The following is a 15,666-nucleotide window of genomic DNA, read 5'->3' as shown; positions in this document are numbered from 1 at the left end:
GAGATTTTAGAATATAATCACAGACTACTGATTTAAGTAAAAATTGTGATATAACTTGAATCAGAGCACAACCAGGAGATCAGGAATGACTTCAGGTATTTAAAAACAGAAGGAATTGGCCGGGCATGGTGGCTCACACTTGTAATTCCAGCACTTTGGGAGGCCAAGGCGGGCAGATCACAATGTCAGGAGATTGAGACCAGCCTGGCCAATGTGGTGACATCCCATCTCTACTAAAAATACAAAAATTAGCCAGGCGTGGTGGCATGTACCTGTAGTCCCAGCTACTTGGGAGGCTGAAGCAGGAGAATCGTTTGAACCCGGGAGGTGGAGGTTGCAGTAAGCCGAGATCACGCCACTGCACTCCAGCCTGGGTGACACAGCAATTGTCACCCAAGTTTTTGTCAAAAAAAAACAGAAGGAATTTAATCCCGGAAATTGGTTATTCCAGTGATTCAGAGGAGAAGCCTGATGAGACAGTGAGACAGCCCAGAGGTGTGCAACAGCAGGACACTGCTGCCATCCTGGACTGGAAGGACAAAGGGAGGGAGCCATGTTGTTGGAGCCCAGTGACCCAGCAGGTGACACAGCTAAATTCTGACCTCCTATAGAAGAAAATTAATAGTCGTGCCTTAAAATGAAAAATCAAGAACTAGCATTAAAAACACATTATCTGGACATACAGAGGTAAAGACAAAAAGGTTTCTAATCCTATTTGCCTTCTTAAAAATGTGTTATGTTGATTTAAAATTACATTTAAAAACAATGTCTTTCGAATACTATTAATCTGTAGTTCTTAACTGCATGTTTATTTTTTTCCCACTTAGATATGTTGATGATGTGATCAACCGCATTGACAGGATGTTTCCTGAAATGTCCATCCACTTATCCAGACCCAATGGAACATCAGCAATGCTTCTGGTAAGATCAGCTTGACTGATTTGTAGGGATGTTGGGGAAAAAAAAATGGACTTCTCAATTAATTCTCTGGTCCTGTGTTGTAGGATCTATATAGAATGGGGATTAAATTCCGATTTGATGGTGAATAACGTATTTCCTTTACTGGCATTCTGTAGGTTAATAATTCTGCACATTGAACCCTTGCTTTTGAACAAAATTGCAGATCTCATGTAAGAATTAACCAGAGAGGAAAGACACTGTAAGACCATTTCACCTTAAGTCACTTCATGCAACCTCCCAATGTTTTGGTGAATCTATTTTCTATTTTCCCCAAAGAAGTATAGTAGACAATAGTGATGCTCAACTATTAGATCCTGCTAAAGAAAACACTCTCTTAATACAAAACCAGAATATTATGTATTTGAAGAAAGTGTTCTAAGACTTGTGACTGATGACTTCTGGTTTTGCTGTTTCTGATTATGGTTTGCTCTGAACACATCACCTCATAATCTCCTGGTGGATGTTTGTATTTGCATGAATTCACCAAAGACAGGTGTGTTTTGGAAATACAGTGGGATAGAAATGCCAGATTATATTATTAATTAGGAAGTCATAGAGACCTCAATGATGAGAAGCTTTTCTAGTGGTCTGTATAATAACACTTGTATGTGCTTGAAGAATACTTCCCTGAACACAGATTTTTGAGGAACCACCACATTTTATAAAAAAGCAGAGTTTATTGAATAAGAATGATGGTTTCAATGAGCATCAGGGAGGTAAGGTTCAGGACTGGGTATTTTTTCCATCTATTCTGCTGTTGCTGCTTTGGAGCCTAGTGTGAACTCCCCGTATTTTAGCATTTTACTTGTGTGAAATCTTATAAATAGCCAGTCACCCAGGATGAGTTACTATTTACTCCAGCCCATTCATCTTAGGGGAACATTGTGTGTGCATGTGTGTTTTGGTCTTCAGACAGGAAAAGATCTGGGCTTGTTAAATGTTTGTTACTTCATTTGTGGGGGAAAAAAATTAGTGACATCCACCTGGATAACATGCTACTTAAAAAATTTCTTTCAGTTAAAACATAAAGAAAAGGAGATAATGCTATGGGCTTTTTTTTTCATAGAAAAGGGAAACAGTTTTCTTCACATAAAATGTATCTGTCTACAGAACACAAAATATCTTCTGCTTCCAGAGGTTGCAGTGAGCTGAGATTGTGCCATTTTACTCCAGCCTGGGCAAAAGAGCGAGACTCTGTCTCCAAAAAAAAAAGTCTCTCTCAGTTAAATGTACAAATTGCCCAGATTTTAAGATACCCCAGACCCAGCAGTTGAAACATAAATCCTGCTCTCGGCATACCTGACAGGGTCCCAAAGAGTTAATGAAGATAGAAATGAATGCGTCCTCAGTGAAATAGGTTTGTTCAAATTATTTCTGGGTCATTGAGCTCCCATTTCATGACGAGGGTGGGATTTGGCATTGAAGGGAATGAGCAGAGGGAACAAGATTCCAGGCAAATAGGCTACACAGATGAGTTGCTTCCACCTGAGAAGGCAGGCATGTATTTCACAGTGACGGTCGACCTCGCCTGCTTTCCCATGGAGCTTCTGTCCTAATAGACTGATGAGAGAGTTTAGGGACTCAATTCAAGGCAAGAATCACGTTTCACATCCCCGGTTTATTTACTACCACCAACACCCATCCACCCCCGCTAATTCAGACATGTGCATCTAGGTGCCTACTTGTTATCTTTCTTCAGCGACACAGGAGCTCACAGAAGCTGGTGCTTACTTACAGCAGCAGTGGTAGGTGATCTGATTCAGAATCAGATTGCCACGGGGTTAATCGTACTTTTCACGTAATGCCTGCGTTTGGCGTTTACTATTAGAAGTTGGAATTTTATGAGATGGCAAATCTCTAGGCTATTCACTCCTCCCACATCCATCATGAGGTGGGTGACGGGAATTCCTACCTGGAGGGGGAGCAGGACCAACAGATGCCTCCTCCCCCACTACCTACTGCTAGTCACCTGTTCCCTGGACTTCACTGGTAAAGTTTTGGGGCCTAGACTGTAGGCAGGAGGTGTTGGCAAGAGTTGAAAGTGTTTTCTGGAGATGAACCTGGAATAAATTGAATTAACCGGGAATGCAGTGTATTCCGGAAGGCGTTGGGGGCAAGTGAGACTGATGGGGAAAGACCAGTTAGGAGACCTTTGAAGCAGGGTGCACTTGAGCAGTCTCAGCCAACGCCTTCCTTTACCTCCCTTGGCAAATGTCCGAACTGCGCCTGTGCTTTTGAAATAAAATGGCATTTCCTCCGGAATTGGCTGGACTTCCTTGAATGCGGTCAACAGCAACTGATTGACTCACATAAGGAAAGAGTTGGTTGGGTTTTGCTGTTTGATGGTGCCAGGTGCATGAGACTCAGTGATGAAGCTGACCTGCCAGGCAGGACAAAAACCAGAGTAGCTCCAGGCATGTCAGGAACAAGATCAGGACAATGTTTTTTAGGGGGCCCCATGGCCCAAATGATTCCATACGAACTGCCTTCCATCCCTGTGCATACAATCTGGGAAGAACACTCCTGCTGGCCTAGCCTGCCGTTGCTCTTTGCCCTGAGCCCCGAGGATGGGGGAGTCAGGCCTTGGCAGCCCCACAGAACTGCAAGGAGTGGAGGGGAAGTAATTCCCTAGAGGAACCAGCTGTCTGTATGACACAGTGAACGTCTGTGTGGACAGAGGCTTGTGGCTTACGCAGCACTTGTCTCATCTGATCCCCACTGTGGTCCTCGAGGTAGGGTAGCACCAACTGTGCTCATTTGACAAGTAGGAACTGGAGGAAGTTGTTTCCTGGGCTTGTGCGGTCAGAACACCTATCCCTATCTCCCCAAGCCTCCAGGATGCTATCCTTCTCTTGTCTCTGAGGACAGTTCATGCTGGTGGCAAGTAAGATTTGGACTACCAGTCACCAGGCTGATTTTTTCTTTTCCTTTTTCGTTGTTTTTTTTTTTTTTTTTGAGACAGATTCTCACTTTTGTCACCGCAGTGGCTGCTGATCACAGCTCATTGCAGCCTCCACCGCCTGGGCTCAAGCAATCCTCCCACCTCAGCCTCCTGAATAGCTGGGACCACAGGTGTGTGCCACCATGCCTGGCTAATTTTTGCATTTTTTGTAGAGACGGCAGGCTTGTCTCGAACTCCTCAGCTCAAGTGATATGTCTGCCTCAGCCTCCCAAAGTGCAGGGATTACAGATATGAGCCACTGTACCTGGCCAGATTTTTCTTAAAATTTTTAAATTATGTAATTTGATATATACTAAAAAATATATGTAATGTATATGTAAATTATAAAGCTTAGATAAACCCATGAGCTCATCACTCAATTTGAGAAATAGAACATAACCAATATGGCTCCTCCCCAATCCCTGCCTCCTGACCCGTGGTCATCTCTACCCTGAGAGGCACCCCCTTCTCATTTTTAAAATGCAGTTCGCCACATGTGCCTGTATCGCTAAATAATGCCTCCTTGAGTTTTGAGCTGTGTAAAAATAGTGTCATACTATGTATATTGTTTCTGAGCTGTATCCCTGATGGTGGTCGTATCTTGCAGTTTGATCATTGTCATCTAATGACCATCCTGTGACTGTCCACGCTTTATCCTTTCTCTTGCCAAGGCACATTGGGGTTGTTTACAGTTTTGCTTTATAACTAATGTTGGCATGAGCATTCTCTTGCATATACCAGGATACTTTTTTTTGAAAGTTTTTATTTTAATTTTTGTGCGTACACAAAATGTATATATATTGTATATATTTATGGGGTACATGAGACATTTTGATACAGGCCTGTGATGCGTAATCATCACATCCTGGTAAATGGATATCCATCCTCTCAAGCATTTATTCTTTGTTATTATTCTTGAGAATTGGATATTCTCAAGAGTATCCAATTATACTCTTTTAGTTATTTACTGTACAATTAAATTGTTATTGATTGTAGTCACCCTGTTGTACTATGAAATACTAAGGCTTACTTATTTTTACTAACTACTTTTTGTACCTGTTAAACATCCCCACTATCCTGCCCCCATACTCACACCCCAACTATCCCTCGTAGCTGCTGGTAACCATCCTTCTATCTCCAGGAGTTCAATTACTTTAATTTTTACCTCCCACAAATAAATGAGAACATAACAAAGTTTATCTTTATGTGCCTGGCTTATTTCACGTAACTTAACAACCTTCGTTTCCACCCATGTTGTTGCAGATGACAAGATCTCGTACTTTTTTATGGCTGAATAGTACTCCGTTGTGTATGTGTACCACATTTTCTTTATCCACTCATCTCTTGATGGACACTTAGGTTGTTTCCAAATTTTGGCTGTTATGAACAGTGCTACAGCAAACATGGGGGTGCAGCTATCTCTTCGATATACCGGTTTCCTTTCTTTTGGGTATATATGCAGCAGTGGGATTGCTGGGTCATATGGTAGCTCTATTTTTAGGTTTTCTGAGGAACCTCAAAACTGTTCTCCATAGTGGTTGTACTAATTTACATTCCCACCAACAGTATACAAGGGTTCTCTTCTCTCCACATCCTCGCCAGCATTTGTTATTGCCTGTCTTTGGATAAAAGCTATTGTAACTGGGTTTTTGCCATTTTATATGTCTTCTTTTGAGAAATATCTATTCAGATCTTTTGCCTATTTTTTAATCGGATCATTAGATTTTTTTTCCTGTAGAGTTCAAGCTCCTTATATATCCTGGCTATTAATCCTTTGTCAGATGGGTAGTTTGCAAATTCCGTAATATTGCAGATCCAGTCTACGGACTGTCTCTTCACTTTGTTGATTGTTTCCTTTGCCGTACAGAAGCTTTTTAACTTGATGTGATCCCATTTATCCATTTTTGCTTTGGTTGCCTATGTTTATGGGATATTACTCAAGACATTTTTGCTCAGACCAATGTCCTGGAGAGTTTCCCCAACATTTTCTTGTAATAGGTTCATAGTTTGAGGTCTTAGATTTAAGTCTTTAATCCATTTGTATTTGATTTTTATGTATGGTGAGAGATAGGGGTCTAGTTTCATTCTTCTGCATATGGAAATTAAGTTTTCCCAGCAACATTTATTAAAGGGACATCTTTTCCCCAATGTATGTTCTTGGCACCTTTGTCAAAAATGAGTTCACTCTAGGTGTATGGATTTGTTTCTAGGCTCTCTAGTGTCTTCCATTGATCTATGTGTCTTTTTATGCCAGTACCATGCTGTTTGGTTATTATAGCTCTGTAATATAATTTGAAGTCAGGTAATGTGATTCCTCCAGTTTTGTTCTGCTCAGGGTAGCTTTTGCTATTCTGGATCTTTTGTGGTTCCATATAAATTTTAGGGTTTTTTTTTTTTTTCTATTTCTGTGAAAAATATCATTGGTATTTAGATAAGGCTTATATTGAATGTGTATTGCTTTGGGTAGTATGCACATTTTAACAATATTGTTTCTTCCAACCTATGAACATGGGATATCTTTCCATCTTTTTGTGTCTTCTCCAATGTCTTTTATCATGTTTTATAGTTTTCATTGTAGAGATATTTTTCTTCTTTGGTTGATTCCTAGGTATTTAATTTTATGTGTAGCTATTGTTAAATCAGATTACTTTTTTATTTCTTTTTCAGACTGTTCACTCTTAGCTTATAGAAATGCTACTGATTTCTGTATATTTTGTATCCTTCAACTTTACTGAATTTGTTTCTCAGTTCTAATGGTTTTTTGGCAGAGTCCAGGTTTTTCCAAATATAAGATCGTATCATCTGCTAACAAGGATAATTTGACCCTTTTCCTTTCCAATTTGGATGCCCTCTATTTTTTTCTCTTGTCTGATTGCTCTAGCTAGGACTTATGTTAAATAACAGTGATACAAGTGGGCATCCTTGTCAAGTTCTAAATCGTAGAGGAAAGGCTTTCAGTTTTTCCCCATTCAGTATGATACTAACTGTAAGTCTGTCATATATGGCTTTTATTATGTTGAAGTATGTTCCTTCCATACCCAGATTTTTGAAGGTTTTTATAATAAAGTGATGTTGGTTTTTATCAAATGTTTTTCAGTATCAATTGAAATGATCACATGGTTTTTGTCCTTCATTCTGTTGATGTGATGTTTCACATTAACTGATTTGCATATGTTGAACCATCTTTACATCCCTGGAATAAATCCCACTTCGTCATGATGAATGATCTTTTTAATGTGTTGTTGAATTCAGTTTGATAGTATTTGGTTGAGGATTTTTGCATCAATAATCATCAGAAATATTGGCCTATAGTTTTATTTTTTTTGTTGTGTCTTTGTCTGGTTTTGGTATCAGGGTAATACTGGCCTCATAAACTGAGTTTGGAAGTATTCCTTCCTCTTCTGTTTTTTGGAATACTTTGAGTAGGATTAGTATTAATTCTTCTTTAAATGTTTGGTAGAATTCAGCAGTGAAGTCATTGGATCATGGGCTGTTCTTTACTGGGAGACTTTTTTATTACTGCGTCAATGTCATTACTTGGTATTGGTCTGTTCAGGTTTTAGATTTCCTCATGGTTCAATCTCGGTAGGTTGTATGTGTCTGTGAATTTATCCATTTCCTCGAGGTTTTCCAATTTATTGGCATGTAGTTGCTCATAGTAGCTACTAATGATCCTTTTAATTTCCGTGGTATCAGTTGTAATGTCTCCTTTTTCATCTCTTATTTTATTTGTATCTTCTCTCTCTCTCTCTTTTTTTTTTCCTAGTCAGTCTGGCTAAAGGTTTGCCAATTTTATTTTGTGTTTCCATTATCATTTATTTCAAGAAACTTTTCAGTTTCCTTCTTAATCTCTTAATTGACCCACTGGTCATTCAGGAGCATATTGTTGAATTTCCATGTGTTTGTATAGTTTCCAGAATTCCCCACGTTATTGATTTCTAATTTTATTCCAGTGTGGTCAGAGAAGATACTTGATATTCTTTCAGTTTTTTGTTTTTGTTTTTTTTAATGTTTTCAGACTTGTTTTGTGACCTAACCTACGGTCTGTCCTTGAGAGTGGTCCGTGTAGTCTTACCCTTGAGAGTGATCTGTGTGCTGAGGAGAAGAATGTGCAGTCATTGGATGAAATGTTCTGTAAATATCTATTATGTCCATCTGTTCTGTAGGTCAGGTTAGGTCTGATGTTTCTTTGTTGGTTTTCTGTCTGGAAGATCTGTCCAATCCTGAAAGTGAGGTGTTAAATTATTGTATTGTGGCCTGTCTCTCTTTAGCGCTAATGATATTTCCTTTGTGTATCTGGGTGTTCCATTGTTGGTTGCATATATATTTACAATTGTGATATCCTCATGCTGAATTGACCCCTTTAGCATTGTATGATGACCTTCTTTGTCTCTTTTTACAGTTTTTGTCCTGAAATCTATGTTGTCTGATATAAGTATAGCCACTCCTGCTCTCTTTTGGTTTCCATTGGCATGGAATATCTTTTTCCATCCTTTTATTTTCAGTCTATGTATATATTTATAGGTGAAGGCTGTTTTTGTAGACAACAGATCAATGGGTCTTGCTTTTTTGTCTATTCAGCTACTCTGTGTCTTTTGATTGGAGAGTTTAGTTCACTTATATTCGATGTTATTGTTGATAAGTAAGGATTTACTTCTTCCATTTTGTTGTTTTCTGGTTGTTTTGAGGTCTTCCTTCCTTTTTCTCTTCCTTCTTTTGTTCCTTTTAGTGAAGGTGATTTTCTCTGGTGCTATGATTTAATTTCTTGCTGTTTATTTTTTGTGTATCTATTGTATATTTTCTAATTTAAGGCTACCATGAAGTTTGCAAATACTGTCTTATAACCTGTTGTTTTATTTATTCATTCATTTATATTTTATTTTATTTATTTATTTCAGAGATAAGGTCTCACTCTCTCACCCAGACTGGAGTGCAATGGCATAATCTTGGCTCACTGCAGCCTTCACCCCGTAAGCTCAAGTAATCCTCCCTCCTTAGCCTCCCGAGTAGCTGGGACCACAGATCCGTACCACCACACCCAGCTAAGTTTTTGTATTTTTGGTAGAGACAGGGTTTATCTGAGAAAGTCTTTATTTCTCCTTCATGCTTGAAGGATATTTTCACAGGATATACTATTCTAGGGTAAAAGTTTTTTTCCATCAGCACTTTAAATATGCCATGCCACTCTCTCCTGGCCTGTAAGGTTTCCACTGAGAGGTCTGCTGCCAGACAGATTGGAGCTCCACTCTTATGTTACTTCTTTTCTGTTGCTTTGCTCCTTTTAGGATCCTGTCTTTATCCCTGACCTTTGAGAGTTTGATTATTAAATGCCTTGAGGTAGTCTATTTCAGGTTAAAACTGCTTGGTGTTCTATAATCTTCTTGTACTTGAATGTTGTTATCTTTCTCTAGTTTTGGACAGTGATCTGATGTTACCCCTTGGAATAAACTTTCTACCCCTGTCTTTTTTCTCTACCTCCTCTTTAAGACACTTAGATTTGCCCTTTAAGGCTATTTTTTAGATCTGGATTACCAGGCAGAGACTCGGTTCTCTTCCCTCACTTTCTCCCAAACAAAGGAAGCTTCTCTGTCTCTGTGCTAAGCCACCTGGAGCTGGAGATGAGGTGATGCAAACACCGCTGTGGCCACCGCTACTGAGACTGTGCTGGGTCCGACTTGAGGCCAGCGCAGGACTGGGTCTTGCCTGAGGCTCGCTGTAACCACTACGCCTATGTTCACTTAAGGTGCTAGGACTCTACAGTCAACAGATGGGGAAGCCAGCCAGGTTTGTGTCGTTCCCTTCAGGGTGGCAAGTTCCCCTAGGTCCCAGGTGGGTTCAAAGATGCTGTCTGCGAGCCAGGGATGGGAGTCAAAAACCTTAGAAATCTAGCTGGTACTCTCTTCTACTGCAGCTAGCTGGCCCTCAAACCACAAGAAAAGTCCTTCCCACTCTTCCCTCCCCTTTCCACAGGCAGGAGAGCCTCTCCCAGTGACCACCACCACCACTGGTCCATGGGGCGTTCTGCCAGGCCACTGCCGACATTCACTGAAAGCCCAGGGGCTCTTCAGTCAGTGGAGAGTCCTTAGTGGTTGTACTAATTTACACTCACCATAAAGGCGTGGCAAATGCTGCCGTGCCTGAGACTCACCCTTCATGGCAGTGGACTCCCCTCTGCCAGAGCAGGTCCAGAAATGCCATCTAACAGCCTAGGCCTGGACTCAGGGACGTCCCCAAGAGCCCATTTGGTGCTCTACCCTCCTGTAGCCAAGCTGGTACCTAAGGGGCAAGGCAAAGTCCCCTTTACTTTTCCCACTGCTTTTCTCCAGCAGAAGGAGCCTCTCCCCAGAGCCACCATGGCTGGGAATGTGCTGGATCTCTCTCGAAGGCAGCACATCTCAGAGTCTCACCAAGGCCCATGGCATACTACCTGGGTGTCACTGTTGGTTATTCAGGGCCCAAGGGCTCTTTAGTCAGCAGGTGATGGATCCTGCCAGGACTAGGTCCTTCCCTTCAAGGCAGCAAGTTCCCTTCTGGCCCAAGGTGTTGAGAAATTTCATTTGGGAGCTAGGGCCTAGAATGGGGGCCTCACAACTGCCTGGTGCCCTATCCTGTTGTGGCTGAGCTGGTATCCAAGATGAAGACAAAGTCCTCTTTACTCCTTGCTCTCCCATCCTCAAGAAGAAGGAAGGGCCACCTTCATTGCTGTAAACTGTGGTGTCTAGAATTGGGGGAAGGGTGGCGCAAGCACCCCCTTAGCCACCCGGGCTGCTGTCTCCCTAGGTCACATGCCCCCCTAGTCCACTGGCTCTGAGCCCAGCCCAGCACTAGAACGTGCTTAGGAATTGCGGTCCTTGTGATCTAGACTGCTTTTCCAGTTTACCTAGAACCCCAGAACACTTTAGCACCGCTGGCGAGGCTTGCTGAGAAACTCAAGTTCCCACATTGGAGGGGGTGATTTCCCTCTGGCCAGAACTGGTCCAAATGCTCCCTCCGTGGACACGGCAGCAGCTGAGCCCAGCACGGCTTTACTCTCTGCTGTGACGGGGCAGCACTGAGTTCAATGGCAAGTCCCCCAGTTGCTGTGCCCTCCCTCACCCAAGTGTGCAGATCCTCTCTGGGCCATTTGGCAGCTGCTGGAGGAGGAGGAGGGGTGGTGTCACTGAAGACTGTCTTTCCCCTCCCCTCTTCCATGCCTCTTTCAGCGAAATGAAGTTAAAACCAGGCACTGTGATTGCTCACCTGATTTTTGGTTCTTATTATGTTGCTTTTTTGTGTGTAGTTGTTAAAACTTGGTATTCCTGCAGCGGGGATGGTCAGGGGAGGCTTCTGTCCAGCCATCTTGCTCCACCCACCTCAGGATACATTTTTAAGCCTTAGCCGAAGCCACAGAGCCAGTGCAGACTCCTTCCTGGAGGAGCAGGGAGGGGTTGTGATCAGTAGGGAAAGACGGCGTTTTCCTAAGAGCCACCTGAGTTGTGAAACCTGATGTTGCAGTGCCCACATGGGTGTCCAGAGCGGCTCCTGTTAAATGGCCTTGGTTCTGCAATAACACATTCCACTGATTTGATTGCTGTTCTAAATCTCATCTGCTTTTGGTATATGAGTGTAGAAGGCTTGGGGGTTGTTTGTGCATATGCATGGGAAAACAGCATAAAGTCATTGGACTTCAGGCAATTTGCGGACAAAAGGCAGGTTTTGGTGATCCCATTTTGGCTTCCCCCTTCATCAAGCAGTCCCTGCCAAGAAGCTCCTGACATGCCTGGAGCAACCCTGACCTTTGTCCCTCCTGGCAGGTCCGGTCTGTAATTGGGAGTCTCAGTCCATCATTGACAGTTTCTTCAGAGTATAAAAAAGGAAGAGGGAGAGGGAAACTACCAAACTGGCACTTTTTGAGCCCTCTATATATTTCAGCTTGGCTTATCGAAAGCCAAACCAGCTTTTTGTTGTTGGCCTGGAAGCACCAGGGCTTCGAGGCCAGTCAGAACCTTAGGAGCAGTCACCTCCTAGCCTAGGACTGTGTTTGATACGGGGCACATGCTGGAGGCCTCTTCACAATTGTGAACCCGCAGGGAGTGTACTCTTAGGAGAGGAGTTGGGGTGAGAGGAGAGGAGGAAGGACAAATGGGCACTCAGCATTTGCTGAATGAATACATGAATGGCAGAAATAAAAGCATCTTTGACTTTCATATGTATCCGTTTGTCCATATTGGCAGAAATGGGGATCTGCTCTTTGGCTACTCAGGGGAGAAGGAATGACACTTGTGACTGATTTGATTCTGAAATCGCCAAGACGGTTACTGGCTTAACTTCTGGTGTCCTTGTACACCTTAGGTAATCGACTGTAGCCTATACAATCCACACCCTAGCTAATGTCAGATCTAAACTTGCAGCCTCTTGCATAATCTTTAAATACATTGTGGTGCTCTCTGCTCTGTTCCGGGGCTGTTTTGGTATTGTGTAAATTAATAACTCATGATATAATAAATCTTGCTTCCGTTCTTTGAAGAGATGAGCACAGTTATCCAAAAATAAATCTAGCTATGTTGATATTTAGTGTCAGTTAATCTACCGCCTAACATCCCATTATTAATTTTCTTCGAACAGTCAAAATATTTTAAGAGCTTAACTGAATCAGAGACTGGAACAAGCTGCTGGCTTCTCTCGGCATTTAAAATATTAATTTACAATTTTTGACTGATCTATTAGGTAGAAAAATGTAAGAAAAGAAAAACGCTTCAACCATGATATTGAAAATATATCTCGATATTTTATCATTTTTATTTAGGTGTTATTTGATTTGCAAAAGGTAAAACTCATTTAGCAGTCTTTCTAAATCCACATTTTAACTGACCTTCACTTTCCTTAACGTATTCATACCCTGCTTGTGAATGACACATCCCGTTTTCAACCATTTAGACTAACATTATCTCATTTTACTCCACCCTGAGTTCTTTGAGATAGGAAAGACTATTAAGTAGCTAGACTGCTTAATTATTTGGGGCCTTGATTTCTCCACTGAGTTCAATAGTGCTCAGGCTTGAAAAGGACTAAGAGTGACCAGCGTAGTTTGTGGGAAGTGCACATTCTTGACAAGCAGTACAGAAATTCCAATTCAGCAGCTCTGGGGAACCCAGGAGGCCAGGACGGCCAGGGTGCAGGGAGCGAGGGGAAGGACGGTGGAGTCCTGGAGCTCTACTTTTTCTCACTGCTGTGTTTCTTGGGCATCTCAGCTGAGTCTCAGGTAATCTGTGGAGTACATTTTGAGAACTCCTTTGTGCCCTTGGAGTTCTGATAAAGGCTGGCCTTTTTGATAAGTCCCAGCTCTAGTGTCAAACTGGCTTATGAGATATGCTACTAAGGCATTCATATTTATTCAGTAAATACTCACTGAGCCCCTGGAGATAAAGGCATAGTTCTAGGCACTGTTCGGCATGGACCACAAGAAGTTTTTGCCCTCACGGAGCCTGCCTGTAGTGTAGAAAATGGACAAGAGACCAGCAACTTGCATAAAATGATGTCAGATGGTGATAAGGCTAAGAGGAACAGAAGCGGGGTAAGGGACTGCAGCATGGCAGAAGGTGTTGGGGGGCAGGGCAGCCCTCTGTGAATCAAGACCTGCATGAAGCGAGGTTGCAGGTGAGCCATCTGGGGGGCAGGGTCCAGGAGAGGCCACACAGGTAGAATAGACCCTCCCTGGAGGGCAGTGGGCTTGCCTGGGGAGACCCCAGGAGGCCAACACGACCAGAGCGCAGGAGTGAGGGGAAGAAAGGGAGAAGTTGACACCACCTAAGCAGGAGACACCAGACTGGGCCTCACAGGCTGGGAGGAGGGCTTCCTGCTTAGTGAGGTGTCCCTGTCATTTTAAATTCAGATGTACAAATTTGGATTCATCGTGACCCTTGACTCATGACACGCTGTCATCACTGACGCAGGCATGGCCCTTTCATATTGATTTGTTTATAATGCAGTGAACACCTTTGAACATAGCACTGGACCAGGAGCTGGAGCATGATTGGCAGCCTGTGCTGCCTGGGACTACCCCGCATCCCCCACCACTCCCCCGCCCCATAGGAGCTGCTATCCCCCTGCGTGTTTATCATTCTCTCTCCTGTTTTGGAGGGGGTGCTTCACCATATATGTGTGTGTATTCGTAAATTTATTCTTTAATTTTCCCTGGTTTTTAACTTAATTTATTTTAAAGGGATTATATGTTGTCTTCAGGGACTTAATTTTTCACTCAGCATTCTGTGTTTTTTACTAAATTTCATTCAATTTGTTGGTTTAGCTATAGCTTATTCATTTTCACTGATAGGAAATATTCCATTATCTGAATTTATTCTAATTTATGTATCCATTTTTCAATCGATGGTCATTCGATTTATTTCTGGGTTTCTGTTTTTCTATTATAAAGAGTCCTGCTCTTACATTTTAAAATAATGAAGAGTGTAATTGGATTGTTTGTAACACAAAGTGTAAATGCTGGAGGGGAAAGACACCCGCCCCCCCACCCCCCCGTTCTCCATGATACGATTATTACGCATTGCGTGCCTGCGTCAAAACGTCTTATGTATTCCATAAATATGTACACCTCTCATGTACCCACAGAAAAATCAGAATCGAATAATCAAACGGTCCTGCTCAGAACATTCTTGTTCATGTTCCGTGGTACCCATGGGCTACAATTTTTCTTGGATCTACTCCTAGGAGTGGAATTGCTTGGTTTAGAGCAGTGGTTCTTAACTGGGAGTGATTTTTGCCTCCCAGCAGACATTTGGCAAGGCCTAGAGATATTTTTAATTGTCACAACCTGGGGAAAGTGATGTTCCTGTTATCTGTTGGGTAAGCGTGAGAACAAAAATGTAGACCTAAATAAATAAACAAGCAAAGGAAGTATCACCTAGAGAAAGAAACACTGAAAATATTACACACATAACTATAAAATGATATGACCAAGTTGAGACCACACATATATCATATCAATGAATATGAATTAATTTAACACACTTATTGAAAGCTTTTTAAAGGTGATGTTGGTGTGAAAAAATAAGTATGCATTAAAGAATAGGAAAACACCAAAAAGAAAAGCTACCAAAGGAGCTAACCCCATCAAGCATTAAAACATACCCTAAAACCTCTATCATTAGAACAGTGCAGTACTGGATCATAAGTAGACAAACAGGCCAGTAGAATAAAATAGCCTAGACATAGACCCAAGTGCATGTGGAAATTTAGTATGATGCAGGTGACATCTCAAGTCAGTAGGGCCTCTGTCATTAAAAGCAAAAAAAAAAAAAAAAACTTCAGATGGTCAAAAACATCATTAGAAAATCAAAAGACAGCCAAGCTGGGAGAAAATATTTGCAAGATACATTACAGACAGGACTAATATCCCTAAAATTATTTTTTAAATCATAAAAATATAGGGTAAAAGACCAAAAATGGGGTAGAAAATGAGGAAAAGAGACAGTTCACCAAATTTTAAATATATATGATACTTAAAGAGATGAAAAGATGTTCAACCTTACCCATAATTAGGAAAATGCAAATTAAAATTGCACTGAGGTACCATTTCTCACCTACCAGATTGGCAAACATTAAAAAACGTAACAACAGGTTCTGTTGGTAAGGCTGTGGGGAAACGCCCTCTCATACCTTGCTAATGAGAATGCAAATTCATCCAACTGTTTGAAGGGACTTTGGCAGTGTCTAAGAAAACTATGTACATCACACTTCCAACTATATGAAAATACATATACACCATTATT

General features: G+C 41.7%; 1 protein-coding gene across 4 annotated transcripts in view; it reads left to right on the top strand.

The window, feature by feature from the left end:
* The window catches only part of MED27 (mediator complex subunit 27), a 217,978-nt gene that overhangs the window by 141,059 nt on the left and 61,253 nt on the right, over nucleotides 1–15,666 (top strand). For all 4 annotated transcript variants that reach the window (XM_021927098.2, XM_003911162.4, XM_009187966.4 and 1 more), the window contains exon 4: nucleotides 828–921. In XM_021927098.2, coding sequence (XP_021782790.1) covers nucleotides 828–921 — 94 coding nt within the window. The remainder of the gene's footprint in view (nucleotides 1–827; nucleotides 922–15,666) is intronic.

This window comes from Papio anubis, chromosome 13 (genome assembly GCF_008728515.1).
Source record: "Papio anubis isolate 15944 chromosome 13, Panubis1.0, whole genome shotgun sequence".
NCBI classification, from domain to species: Eukaryota; Metazoa; Chordata; class Mammalia; order Primates; family Cercopithecidae; genus Papio; species Papio anubis.
The sequence above is the reverse complement of the archived record's forward strand: the minus strand, read 5'-3'. Positions and strand labels throughout refer to the sequence as shown.